At 33.4% G+C, this 14,972-nt stretch overlaps 1 protein-coding gene across 3 annotated transcripts; it reads left to right on the top strand.

Annotated features, from left to right (window-relative positions):
- On the top strand, positions 1-2,869 carry LOC124362485 (glycine-rich cell wall structural protein 1.8-like). 3 transcript variants are annotated; one of them, XM_046817029.1, is made up of 2 exons: positions 1-95; positions 2,074-2,869. In XM_046817029.1, the coding sequence occupies exons 1-2, from the start codon at positions 81-83 to the stop codon at positions 2,779-2,781; spliced, it is 723 nt and encodes a 240-aa protein (XP_046672985.1). In that variant the 5' UTR covers positions 1-80; the 3' UTR covers positions 2,782-2,869. The 3 variants fall into 3 exon arrangements, with proteins under 3 accessions (XP_046672985.1, XP_046672986.1, XP_046672984.1); XM_046817030.1 differs by lacking the exon at positions 1-95 and adding an exon at positions 730-753; XM_046817028.1 differs by lacking the exon at positions 1-95 and adding an exon at positions 760-950.
- The last annotated feature ends 12,103 nt before the right edge of the window (positions 2,870-14,972 follow it).

Genomic DNA, 14,972 nt, shown 5'->3' with positions numbered 1-14,972 from the left:
GGATTTGATTGCGAGGTCAGTGATTATTCTATTTTTAAATCCGCCTCTGTTGTTTTCTAAACAGTTCTGCTCTTGCAATCATGAAGTACACAATAGTAAGTAGTTGTAGTATTTTATTTGTAATTACATACAAAAGTAATTTTAAACAATCATGTAATCACATCAGTAACAGACAATAATATATAAAAGTAAATATTTTAATTTCAAGCAATTACCGACTTAGATTGTTTTTTATATATACATTTAAATACCACTTGCAAACTTATAGTATATGAATTTATACACAAAAATATGCTTTACACTCAAAAATAAATTTTGCCATAAACGTATTAGTACAACACCTTAGATCCTATTACTGGAACTGGTAAATGACGATATGTAGGATAGTTCTAAATGTTTAAATAGTCCAGGTATTCTAAATATCAATATGTTCTTTTTATTTATTTTCTTTACATAAATCTTACAAATATTTTACTCATGTACAATATAAAGTAAAAAAAAGAATGTCTTATTTTACCAGGCGAAGTTAGGGCTAAGAAGCCCTCTGTAACACTTAAACTGGGGACCAACGGCTTAAAGGTGACTTCCGAACCACCACCAATGGCCGGGCAGGCGGGCTGCTTACAAGGACAGGGTCGCCCAGCGGTCACCTATCCAAGCAGCAGCCACGCTCGACGTTGCTTGATCTGGTTATCTTATCGATAACCGCCGTACCCGCTACACTGCGCCATTTGGCAGATCAATATGTGTGATGTAATTCAGTGCACATAACTATTTAATTATTTTGTTCTGGTAATACTGATGAATTATTAGAACACATAATAATTAATAGTTCTACTTCAGCAAAGATAAATGTGAAATCGTGTGATATATTTTAAGATTATGCAATGAGAACAATTACTGAAAATACTGCAAACTCCACTGAATCATCTTCAGATGTTCAAAGAGAGGTTAGGAACATCATGTCACATATTATAATTCACAGTAGCTAATCTCGTTTGGGAAACGTTACGTTAATGAGGCATTAAATGTTAATCCATGGCAATACTTAATGCATGATATTTGTAGTTAGTACAAAATAATGTATCATTCATTGGACAGCTTTATACTAGATTAGATTAATATATCGTAGTAATTGATATAATAGTAATATTATTTCATAATTCGTATACCATAATTGACATAACACACGTTAACTAAACTAAACATTTCAGTTTAGTTAACTCAATATGTTTATGAAATTGAATTAACATGCCATAAAACATTGTAATACGTTGTAGTACAATAACTTATCCAAACAAAATGGACCATTTAAATAATTAGATTCAAAATTATATTTGTTCTTGAGATTAACGAGATCTCGTCGTATTCATAAGAGAAGTTTTCGAATGATAGGCCTATCAGATAGTCAGGAAAAGACAAAACTGATAGTTTGAGATTAACGAGATCTCGTCGTATTCATAAGAGAAGTTTTCGAATGATAGGCCTATCAGATAGTCAGGAAAACACAAAACTGATGGTTTGAGTTTAACAAGATCTCCTCGTATTCATAAGAGAGGTTTTCGAATGATAGGCCTATCAGATAGTCAGGAAAAGACAAAACTGATGGTTTGAGTTTAACAAGAACTCCTCGTATTCATAAGAGAGGTTTTCGAATGATAGGCCTATCAGATAGTCAGGAAAAGACAAAACTGATGGTTTGAGTTTAACAAGATCTCCTCGTATTCATAAGAGAGGTTTTCGAATGATATAAAATAGTCAGGAAAAGACAAAACTGATAGTTTGAGATTAACGAGATCTCGTCGTATTCATAAGAGAAGTTTTCGAATGATAGGCCTATCAGATAGTCAGGAAAACACAAAACTAATGGTTTGATATTAACGAGATCTCGTCGTATTCATAAGAGAAGTTTTGAATGATATAAAATAGTCAGGAAAAGACAAAACTGATGTTAATAAACAATAACTTATAGGCTAATATTATAATTGCGCATTGAGTTAATTTATTGACTTAAGTAGATATGGTCTAGAAAGCCCTAAAGGACCTACTAACAAGATATGCATTGTGTTTCAGGCCATAATAGCTTTGCTGATAGGGCTGACCTGCGGCCAACCTCACCAAGAGCGTTCTAGGCGTAACTACGACCACGAGTTTGGACACGCTCATGGCAGCAGCGCGCGGGGGCCTCATGTGGGCCATGGTGCATATGAAAACACCGTCAGTGACGTCCGTGCTATAGATACAGGCTATGGATCTGCAGTTCATCATGGAGGTGGTTACGGTTCAGGCTACGAGTCAGGAGTCCATCATGGAGGCCTAGGCAGTGGACTAGGCGGTGGTTTAGGTACCGGTCTGGGCGTAGGCAGTGGACTGGTTACAGGAGTAGGTTGCGGTGTAGGTACCGGTACCGGATTGGAGAGAGGAGTTGGTGTAGGCAGTGGTCTGGTTCATGGAGTCGGAAGCGGAGTGGGAACCCATGGGGTCGGAAGCAGCGGATTGGTACATGGAGTCGGAGGACGCGGACTAGGGGGAGGATTAGGTTCAGTGAGCCGTGGACACGGTGCTGGATATGGCTCCAGTGGTGCTGAACGTGGAGTCTACGAGCACACTGTCACCCATGTCCGTTCTGACCATGGTGGAGGCTATGGATCTGAAGCTCTCCATAGAGGTAGTGGAAATGTGCAAGGCGTACGACATGGAGGCGGAGTGGGAACTGTGGGTCTAGGTCATGGACACCATCATGGTCATCATCACGGCGGGTACCAAACTCACGGATATTAAACAAAACCAACATTGTATTTGAATGTAAATAATGTAACTAAGCATGTATGTTAAATTTCGTTAAATAAATTTAATTAAGAGTGGTGTACAAAAAATGTTTAAATTAAAACCTTCTAGTACCTTTATAAAACAAGTTTTCTCACAAAAATATTTAGTGTCAACATCTAACCCCAGATGTGTGCTAGTCACCCATGTCTAAAGATCTAACTAGGCCACCTTTTACTTCCAGTTCCCTATTGAACTCTCCTGATTCTTTCTTTCTCAAGGAAATATTGTTTACTTCTGACAATATTGTATTTAACATATTCTTTTCAATAATTCTAGCTGTTCAATTTGTAAAAAAACGAGGCTATAACATAATGTTATCCTACGTGAGGGAGATGTTACTTCTGTAAAATAAAAACGTTATCAATAATGTAAATGCATAATGTTAATGTACTATTTTATATTAGGCTCAATCACATTAAAAGTACTAGTGAATAAGCTTGTATTTTTGTAGATTTTTCATTTTTAATTTACTTTACTGTATATTTAAATAAATTGAAACTCGGTTAAATGTAAAGCAATAAGTATTAATAATTCGTTTTTAAGTATCATGATAAATAAGTCATCATTTGTCTCAGGTAAAGAAGGCACAGATGTAATAGGGATGAATTTACAAACATTGCATAATTTTTTCGCCATTTACTAGGAAAGCTGCGGATCCACAATCGATACAGCGTCATATAAACCAGCTTTCATTATGGAACAGTTTATGAGAACATTTCGCCATTTACTAGGCAAGCTGCGGATCCACAATCCATGCAGCGTCATATAAACTAGCTGTGATTATGGAACAGTTTATGAGAACATATTGCATCCAATATTAAAATCTATTATCACTTGTACCTTTGAGGCTTTGTGCTATCTACAAAGGAAACAAAATAGACAGAGATTTCACATAATTTAACAAATTATTAAATGTATTATGTTGAGTCAACTATGACAATAATGAAACCCCAATCGATCTGAAGAAGAGACGAGATAACAGATCTCGAAACGTAGTGTTACTGGTTTTTGTATCACTGAACTATGGCAAATGTAGAAAAAATCCCATTTCCTTCACAATCCTTCCATCGTCTAAAACAAACTTCAGACAGAATTGTAACATTGGAAGGGTTATCTCCTGTGCAATTAGTGCAATCAAAGGTTATGCCTAATCAATACTATGACGTCTTCGTGCATTAATGTATTTAATGATAATTAGAGTTTTCTCTGTGGAACCCAAGAAAAGGATTTTGAGCTGCATTAAACTTCTTTATAAGTTATGAGTACGTATTTATAATAAACTAGCTGTTACTCGCCTCTTCGCACGCAATCTTTAGAACCATAGTCCTTAAATTACTTAGTAAAAGCACTTATGATGTAAAATGAAGGAGATCTATGAAAACTTTAAAACGTAAGTAGGCATACATCAAGTAGATATTTTTTAAGTTCACGGTAAATATTATCAGAGTTGAATTTAATTAATATATCATGTTTTGCACGTGGAAGAGCATTTCTTGTTCAATTTGTTGTTGTTGTAATCTCATTTAAGCCTCAGCGCCAGCTATGCCGGCTTCAAAGTGCACTGGTTTTTTATTATTAAATTTTTTAACCTCCCCAGGATTTGAACCCGTCATCTCTCGGTTAGAGAGCCGAGAATATAACCATTAATCTACGGAAGAGGACTCAAATTAATTAATTATTTTTGCAATGTCACAGCTGAGCCTGCATTATTATTCTGATTAATAAAATACAAATACACAGCTCTCGGAAACCTACTTCGGTCAAAAAGCGTCTATCTCTAGCCTTTATCACATATTTCAGGTCTAAGATATTTCCAGTACCATAGTAGAGTTTGCCTTGTCCTGACGAAGAAAAAATATATACTTACGTAGGACCGAAAAGCCTACTTCGGTTAAAAAGTGCCTACAGATCGTTTAATTTCACTTACTATGTCACATTTCAGCTTGCAATATTTCCTCGATCAAATTTCAGTTTAATGCCAGTTTAGTGCCAGTTTAATTTGGATTATGAAACGTAAAAACTACATTTTTCTGAATTTCAAAATATTCCAGGTAACTTTTCTTATATTTTGCTTCATAAAAACCTTCCATGGATTTCAATGAACATTTTACAAAAGGAATTAACCGAAGTGGTCCAATCGTTCTCAAGGTTTGCGCTTAGCAACACATTTTGCGATTCATTTTTATTTACAAGAAGATGAAGGATGCAGCTTTCATTTGAAAACCTCTAGGTGTAGAGCTCCATGAATAAAATACCCCGTCGTGTATGACCTATACCACTGGCTCTGCTGTAGGCAACAATCCATTTACTCTCATCCTTCTGATTTTTCATTCCAATTATGAGATAATATCAAATTGTGCAAGTGAGATATCGCATCATATTATTGGTCCAACAAAGAGTACAAAGGAATATAAAAGTTTAGTGGTTGATAAATGAGTTCAAATGTCAACCATTCAAGATTACGTTCAGTCTATTGTGATTATTTCATCAAATGGCATCAAAGAGTTTTAATAAGACAAAATTATGTAATAAAAAAATATATCGTAACGAACCACAGAAAGTTACTCAAGAAGATATTGCACTCTACATACAGGTAATCACTTACTGTACAAACAAAACAGATGTTACAAATGTTCCACTTGCATCTAAACTTTATGGAAAAGTTGGATAATATATGAAAAATTATTTAATTTGAATGTTATTTCCATTTAATAATGCGACCTTCTTTCCAAAAACAGATTGATTGACAATTCAAAGATTAAAAAAATTATCAGTGGTAGATTATGGTATTTATTTATTTTGTTTAGAAATTCATTACTTTGTATCCTTATTACATAACAAAGTTTGCCAATAAGGTCTATGTTGTATGATATATTACCGTCGTAACTATATAAACAAATAAATGTATCGAACTTCTTAACTAATGAATATGAAATATGGATGCTTATAATTATTCTAATTATATTTTTACAGCTTGCTAAAGAAAAGTATTAAAAATCAATGTAAATGCTTATAAAACTAAAGGTGTTTATATATATATATATATATAATTTTATATAAATATAGGTTGAGAAATCTCTCGTCTAGCCGCTAGCCGCCATTGTGTATAACAATATTATCTCCAAATCTAGTAAAGCTAAAGAAAACGAATTTGGAACGTAATTTGAATATGTAAGAGGGATATGTTTTAAAATTGTTAATTGTATTATTGTATTTAATATTTAAAAATGGCAAATATATAATAATAATATATTATATTTGGCATTTGTTACAAATAATATGTAAGAGGGATATGTTTTAAAATTGTTAATTGTATTATTGTATTTAATATTTAAAAATGGCAAATATATAATAATAATATATTATATTTGGCATTTGTTACAAATTTTTAAAATCAAATAAAACAATAGTATAGTTGTAAAATATTTACCGTACTACAAACCAACTATTTGAGCAATTTCATTACAATTCCAACGAATTACTTGTTTCAACGAAAAACAGAATAAATACTTAGCCAAATGTTTTGACTGATTTGAACAAGAATAGGTTTGTTTAATTTAGTTCAGTTACTTTAAATTTAAAAAATGAAGTTATTATTTATAATTCCTATCTGTTTTGATCGATCGCTACAAGCAAAATAACTGAAAAATCAGATATTTTAAAATAATTATTGTATTGTTTAGTTTTGCTTAATTAACTCGATTTAATTAGCCAGTATCAAATCACCACTTTCCAATGTGTCAGCTTCCACGATGTTTCGGTCGCAATATCGTGGACTTTGTGTTCATAGAACCCAAGCCGACTACACTTTATTTATCCATATTTACCGTCTATGCTATATGTAGCACAGAATAACTTGTTTATGGTAGGGTTTTTAGAATAAGTCAGCTCTAAACGATTTAATATAAATTAGTACACAATTGGTTGCGGCACTACTAAACACAGTGAGCATTAAATCCTGATCTTCGTATTATTTTTTATCCAGTTCAGTTAAGAAAACAAAATATGGGAAAAACTTTCTAAATGAAGAATGCCTATATTTTGGTTTATTAAATTGTTTGGCATCCTTCTTCTAAAAATAGTAGTAATTATTTGTAGCGTTTTTAAAACTACATTGATTTATATTTTTTCTATTAAAACAAATCAAATGAAAATTTTTGGGATCGAAATATTGGGATTTAATTTTAGATTAGATTGTGAATAGTCAGGGTAAAAACGAACATGTAATCCTTTGGCAAGTTAGTACTGGTAGTTTTAAATTGTTAGGAAGGCAGGTTGACTGCCTTGAATTGAATAGGCTAGAACTTGTCTTGTTTGGACTTTTTTCCCCTTGTTTGATACAGCTGGACCAATGAGAGAACACCGCGGATGTCCTGCAAAGTTGATTGGAAAGGGAAGTATTTGTTCATAATACTTTCGCCCTTCTTTTGGTCATTTTCGTGTATTAAGTTAATTACAGTGCGCCGTGTTTCTTAATTTTTTCCGCGAGGGATTTTGAGGCAAGCACCAAATTTATTCTACATTTTATTGAAATAAAACGTAGAATAAATTCCAGATCTGATATTAAATTAATTTTGTTATCTTTTTTATAGGAAAAAATTAAATTCATAGAAACTACAGAGCAAGATGAATAACTGATTCTCGAGGAACAATAGAGCATAATAGAATCATACAAGTTACATTCGGTTCATGCTTGCAAGAAAAGTGAATTAAAATTGAACTTTGTTAATAACTTTAATTATTGAAAGGTGGAAATTTAGTAATTTATTAATATTTAACTGGAACTAGTTTATTGTGAATTATTAATTGGAAATTAATTGAACATTAATAATTGTTTGAGAGAGTTGTAATCTGAATTGCAGAGACTGAAAGTTAAGGTTCAACTATTGTAAAGAGAAGTTTAAATTTTTATTTTTTGAATTGTGAGTGTACTTAGAAGTGAACATATTTATTTTAGTTATTTCCAAGTGGTATTTGATTTTTATTTTTAAACTTTAATATTTTGTTTTAGAAGAGAGCTCTGATTTTTAGTTTGATATACTTGATTAATATTTTTACTTCTTGCCAAAGAAACTTTAAAATTTACTAAACGGTTTGTCAATTCTTTGTGGAAAATAGAGTGATGAAAATTCTGAAACGTTGAACTTATTAATTTGCCAGTTAAAAAAAATCCATTGTTTTAATTTAGAACTGATTTTTATCTTACATAAACCAGATAATATTTAATAGTTAAAAAATTTAGTTATAAATTGTACTTAATATTCACTAGGAGCTTACTAATCAAACATATTTTATATCGTCTTGGATGTCTTATTGATAATTTAAATATTAATACTCTGGAATATTAATATCAACAATCCAAGTCGTTATATTATTGTGAATAGAAACCCTTGTGACACACACACACACACACACACACACACACACACACACACACACACACACACACACACACACACACACACACACACACACACACACACACACACACACACACACAAATACGCGCGCGCGCACACACACAACTTAATTTACTACACACTACTTAATCTTAATATACGACATTTCCCTCTATATACTCGTATATGGGGGGAACGAGGCGGGGACATCAATTCAGGGAGGTTCCTCTCGCGGATCTGCAGAACGAGCTGCTCCTACCAGATCTCCTAGCCAGACGAAAGGCTGCAGATGTCCTGTTCCTTGCCAAATTGCTGAATGGTCTGCTTGATTGTCCTTCTCTCCTCGCACAAGTGGATATCCGCATTCCTTCAGCTATTCGGTCGCGTGATCTGTTCGGCAGGCGTCACTCTCGGCGTGATTATGACTTTCATAGTCCCCTCGCCCGAATGATGAGGCTGGGAAATAACTTCTGCCACCTTGTCGATCTTTTTCACGACAGTGCTTCGACCATCCGGGGAAGAGTGCTGGCATCCCTCCGCGGTCCTGAGTAGAAACACAATTTCTAATCTTTACATGTTGTACGGTAATTTATTTCATTGTTATGCTTGTTACCCCTCATATTGATTGTTGTGTTCCTGAATAGTTTACTGCTTTGTTGTTATGTATTATGCCGTTTGTTGTTACTATTACTTGTATTATTAATAGTTATATTTAATAATTATGTTGTTGTTTTTGTTAGATTGTTATCACTGTCAACTTTATTGTTATTTAACTCATTGTTTCTTTCTTTCAGGATATTTAAATATTTATATATGTATACTACCCGCTTGTACTTTGGCTTGTTTGCCGTTGGAATGTAATAAAAAATTAAAATTAAGTTCAGGAACGGCACATGACTAACCGCAAATCTTGATGTAATGGTATAGGGATAAATTAATGAAGTTCTAGTTAACTTGAGAGGATTAGTGATTGGGGTTTCCTTGTGAAAGGTTGTTTTAAAAGTTTTCTCAAGCTTAATACGCAAAGGAGGACATTCTCGTAGCGATTTGAGCGATAGTTGCTGAAACAGAGAGACTCTTCTTCCGTGATGGCATGACACACTCATGGTTGTTGTTCAGTGAGATCTCGAAAGGAGATTTAATCCCTCTTCCTATATTCTGTTATTCTGAATATTTTGTCATTCTGGAACCGCACACAAGTCCTAATAGGATTAAGTGCATTGAGAGGTTTCCTTAGATTTTTGCCATAAGTGAAAAAATAAGGGATAAAGATGGTCGTTGCAACCGTGAAAATATATATTTCAAGAAATACAACTTCCTATAAATATTAAATATTAGGGCGTAACCAGCAGGGATCACTTTTGGCTGGTTTATATCTTCCAGTTGAACCTACCACTAGCCACAGCAAAAACCGACGTGTCACTTAAATCTGGGCAATCTTATTATTTATGTCCAGGAGCGGCACCTCACTAACCGCAAATGTCGAGATTCTGGGGTGCAAGGGTAATTCAATAGGTCTAGTCTACTGCAGGAAATGGCTGTTGGAGTTGGTGGGGTTCGTTAACTAAGTACCTACGTTACCTGAGCTGGCCTCTCCTCTTTCGGGGGAACATGAATTTAAAACTGGTGCCCTAAATTCTTCATTATGGATCTCGTTAGGAGGCTGTCCCTACCCCCAACCTTATCCATCCTGAATATCCTTTCACTCCGGAAGCAGCGCAAAGGTCCTTATAGAGATGCAATTTATAAGCTTCTTATTTTAAGAGAAAAATTTTTTAGTCAATTTACCATTAATATAAGCTCGGTACAAGATATTGATTGTACTATCAAAAACTGTCATGTTTATTTTTTAGTAACAATTTCGTCGGTTTCAAAAGCTGAAGCGTTGAAGGAGCCTTAGCAATTCCCCAGATTTTATTTACTAAGCGTGAGAAATCGGGTTTTACAAACGAAAAGTAAACTAATTACGCATAATTACTCATTTTGGTAAGTACCAAAATGTTGGAAAAACAAATCAACACTGTAATACAAAAAATATTACAAATTGACAATAATTTATTTATAAGTCCTGTTTTTAATTCAAACATGATTAGTACTTTGAATAATTTAAAAGCCCACTAATTTTAAAGAGTATTAGTAAAAAAAAGAAGTATATAAGTTAATGCAGAATGACCTAAGCCCAACCTTGTGACTTACAGAAAACAAGCTGAGCCAGTTATTTTTATCACAATAAGTACATTTTGTTAGAAAACTGTAGTTATTGCAATAAAGGATATTCTTGCACTGTTCTAAGTACAGTACTTTACATCCTACGACTTGGTATTTAGCATCGGAAACAATAGGTATTGACATATCACCAGAAACCTCTTTGTTTATGTAATATTAATAAATGTTCTGAAATCATATTTAGTCAATTACTCATACACGAAACTACTTGAATATAATCCCCTCCCTGTCTTACAGGAGAGTTCACTTCTGGCTAGTTTGTACCTGAAAATGGAACCTTCACCTGTTATAGTAAAAACTGATGTGACAGTGGGCAACCCAATGGATGTCTCGAAAAGGCGTATCTGTAATCCCAGGATAATGATTTCCTGATAGTTATGTTGCCACTAATAGGTATTGTTTTTGTGGATCTAAATGCAAACCCACTTTTTAAGACATAAAAAATTAATGTTCTAAAGGTATGAAACTAAACTGAATATATACGTGAACTTGAATACACATTTAATTTTGTAACAAGATGTCACCGATGGTTTGTTTGGAGTAGGGTTTGGAGGACAGATGTTTTAATGAAAGTGTATAGATTTGTTTTCCTGTTAAATTAAAAAAAGTCTTTACTTCATATTATTTTTAGTCGTTTTTATGAATTGTGCAGTTTTATTAACATGTTACAGTTATCTCCTTAAGGCTATGAATCCTCCCTTTTATATATTTGGTATTAATAAAAAAATTTATGATTTGACATATTTGTAAGTTAATTTGTGCAGCCAATACTCGATTTTTAAAAAAAGTTGGAAGAGGGATTCTGGTGTGGCAACTAAAGATGCGGGAGGTTACGAGAATTTGTTTTTGAATTTTCGAAACTTATGCTTACTAATTTTAAAGTGAAAAAGGAAGTATATGACACTAGTCGGATTACCTGACATATACCAGTGACGATATTCTCAGCCCCCAATCGTCAGAGGTTAATTAATAATGCTCTAGCAAATATGAAAACAGGCTTGAAGGTTTGAACATCTCTGCATTATCTCTTACCCTTCCCATAACAAGGAAGGCAATATTGAGACAGACAAGCTCTTTAATGGTATTATACTAAAGCAGGCGATCTCTGCAAGCTGTTACCAGGCCGAACATGTTAGTACTTCCCTCCCCTAAATACTTGTGACTGAAGGTACAAAAAGAATAAATTTGTATGTTTATATTTGAATAGAATTTTAAACATTGAAAAATAAAATGCAAAATGCATAATAACATAAGGTGAGAAAACTTTTATAGTATGTTATGATACAAATGTCTCTAAGTATGCGGTCCCACTGACTTGCGGTTCTTAGGCCCGGGCCTACTGGCAAATCCACGACTGGATGAAAGAACAGGTACTAATAGGCCAGAACAATGTCCCGGTGTTCAGGACATGGAAGATAGGACATTTTGAGATGAGTCAGGTTGTTCCTATTATTACGTAACTGGTATAGAATCAGCAACATCAATAGAAAACTAATAAAAGTAGGCTTGGGTGCCTCTCACTTTGAGTACAGGCACCAAAATCTACCGATGCATTACTTGTGTGTGTGTGTGTGTGTGTGTGTGTGTGTGTGTGTGTGTGTGTGTGTGTGTGTGTGTGTGTGTGTGTGTGTGTGTGTGTGTGTGTGTGTGTGTGTGTGTGTGTGTGTGTGTGTGTGTGTGAATTTTTTTATTTCTCCTGCTCTGATTTTGACCTCAGGTCCACTCTTCCACCAGGACAGGCCCCATAACGTTTCACACATTATTATACATAAAGTTGTGGCTTAATACGTTATTATCATTACAACAGATGCAATTACATTTTCTTTGCGCCAAAAACCAAGAAAACTCAAATATTTACATTCTAAAAATGCTAAGTTGTATTAATAAATACATTCATTATGTTATGTTTTGTACTTACAATGCAAAACGGAACAAGTATACAGAGATGCTTTGTTTACCATTCGTTTGATTTATAACACAAAAAACACTAACTATAAACTATATTATAATACTATTTGTTGTCTACATAAAAGAGACTGCATTGCTCTTTAGCAAATAAAACTCCTTTCACTTTCTAAACGATTATTAACTAATATAAATATGTACATACTATCTGCCATTACAGTTATGTGTTTACAATATCATATCTTTCTAGTAATAATTTTTCAACTGTTTCTGAAATTGTAATTGATTGCTTTCTTTAATTGAATTTTCCAACATGTTCATCAGCCTAATTGGTTGTACGTGGAAAGATTTTGTATAAATAACAGTACGATGAATTGGGAACTGAATCATTACATTACTAAATCTAGTTCTTCTTAGATGCACATCGTACATTCGTGTGTATCTCTCATAAAGGTATGTAGGTTTTTTTTATCTAACACTGTGTTAATCAAATTTATTCCAGAAGCCGGGGTCTTCTAGACGTCGGTAGTCCGCGTGATCAGGGAATCGAACTCTCAGTTAGTAACGGTATCGAGGCTCCTACTCAGAAATCTAAAATACATTGTACCACAAAAATTCCGTTGGTCAGGGTCTAAAATGTGGAGTGTTTTCATCTACCAGCAACATGTATTGAAGCTAAAGTGGAAACTTTCAGGGGCCGTGTTTGGGACCATGACCTCCACAGTCTAAACTGTCCCTAATGTGGAGAGATAGCATTGAATCCAATCCCTTATATTTATACTGTATTGCATTTTAATCTCTGAATAGCCTACCTACTATTCAAATTTTACATTATCAAATGTTTCGTGATTAAATCTTTGTATTGATCTACCTGTATATGAAGTTTTAAATTATATTTCAACCTGAAATGTAGTGTAGCATTATTTACAATTTAGACTGAAATGATTTAACATAATTGTACCACTAATGTGGTCTCTACATGAACCTGTATGATGGTTAATAAATTTCACATTTGATACAAAATGTAATCAGAGGTGGTAGAGCTAGTAGGCAGTGGTGACGTTCATATAACGTTAAATTCAACTTTACTAGTTAGTTTTTGATATTTTAACTTGCTATACTTTTATTAATCATATGCCCAGTGTTAGATATAATATTACAAACTAAGTTAGTAAGTGCTATAATAAGTAAGTAATTAAGATGCAGCTGTTTCAGATTGATCTTTTGGTTTTATTAATGAAGATCTGCATGCTCAAGTTATCAAATACCTGAAGGGTGATGTATAACAAAAATCAAAATTTGAAACTGTTACTTTTGGACGGAGAGTTTTGTGGAACAAATTATTTGTAGACTATACTATATTCCAAGCAAATATTTAAATTCATTATCTTACCTAAAAATATTTATAGATATTTTGATCATCCACGCCATGTGATCTCCGACTCAAGAGCCCAGGGGTAGGTAGGTCTCCAAGACTGGAACGTTAGATTAGCTGAAAATAATATTCTTGAAGCGGGAATCCATGTATGCTTTTCACGCCCCTCAAAATGATCATTAATAGACCAATACGAGGAGCGGAGTGAGAGGGACTTGGATTTCTGATGTGGGAGCTTCTGCTTTCCTTCTCATTCATGCATCTCCATCCTCCTATCAAAACGACAAATTGATGTAATCACTTCTGTCTCGTTACTAAAACTCTCCGTCCGTAACAGTTCCACAATGCATCAGTGCAAAAGCCATTGTGATACAGGAACAGCATTTTAAAATATTTCATTTGTCGGAAGTAACATCAAAGTCTTTCCGATTCACTGGCCATCGAAACATAGCATACACAATTAAATTCTTGAAATATTTCAGCGGAGAACCTTCCGCAGTCAACAGAAGTTAACAAAAATTTTAAATAAGAAGGACATCAATTCATATCAGCTTGAGATATTTTCCAATTTACTATGCCTAATTAATAACTTAACTAGGTGAGCTTAATTAATTCACAATTCAAATTATTGAAATGAGTAAATAACAACTAATTAATTGTGATAACCAAGATAATAATAAAACTCACGACCCGGTTACTCGTGTAGGCCAGTTCATTCTTGTTGTAGACACGCGTTGCTTGATTCATATTTTTACATGATTTGTTACAAAGATATTAACCATTACTATGGAAATAGTACCAACAATAGTCTCAATATGTTTTATCAAAGGGTCACAGAAGAGTATTAAATTTAATGATTTATTAATTAATTTTGAAATAATTTAGATAGTAGTTGAGATATTTTTTATAAGCAAGACATTCTTATAACATAACATAATTACTTATTTATTTATGTAGGGAACATAAACATACATTTGGCAATTCACAAATTCGAGATTAAAACAAAATACAAACATTTGGGTACGGTCCAATAAGCGGACCCGGTTTTTTATATCGAAGAATATAATCATCGATACCTAATATTCGCATATCGAATCATAGACTATCAATCGATATAAAAGAACCTAATAACAATCATATGTTTAAATTAAAATGTGAATTTAATGATAACAAATAATAAATGAACATAACCAAAATCAGGGAAACTCATAACTTTAACTAAATGAAACAGAACGAAA

Source organism: Homalodisca vitripennis, chromosome 5, assembly GCF_021130785.1.
Source record: "Homalodisca vitripennis isolate AUS2020 chromosome 5, UT_GWSS_2.1, whole genome shotgun sequence".
NCBI classification, from domain to species: domain Eukaryota; kingdom Metazoa; phylum Arthropoda; class Insecta; order Hemiptera; family Cicadellidae; genus Homalodisca; species Homalodisca vitripennis.
Note: the sequence above shows the minus strand (reverse complement) of the source record. Positions and strands in the feature narration are given on the sequence as shown.

Excerpts from the sequence above, each read along its gene's own strand:
- LOC124362485 (XM_046817028.1), top strand. The coding sequence starts at position 888 with ATGAGAACAATTACTGAAAATACTGCAAACTCCACTGAATCATCTTCA. Across the intron at positions 951-2,073 it reads CTTCAGATGTTCAAAGAGAG|GCCATAATAGCTTTGCTGAT; the intron begins GTTAGGAACATC and ends ATTGTGTTTCAG.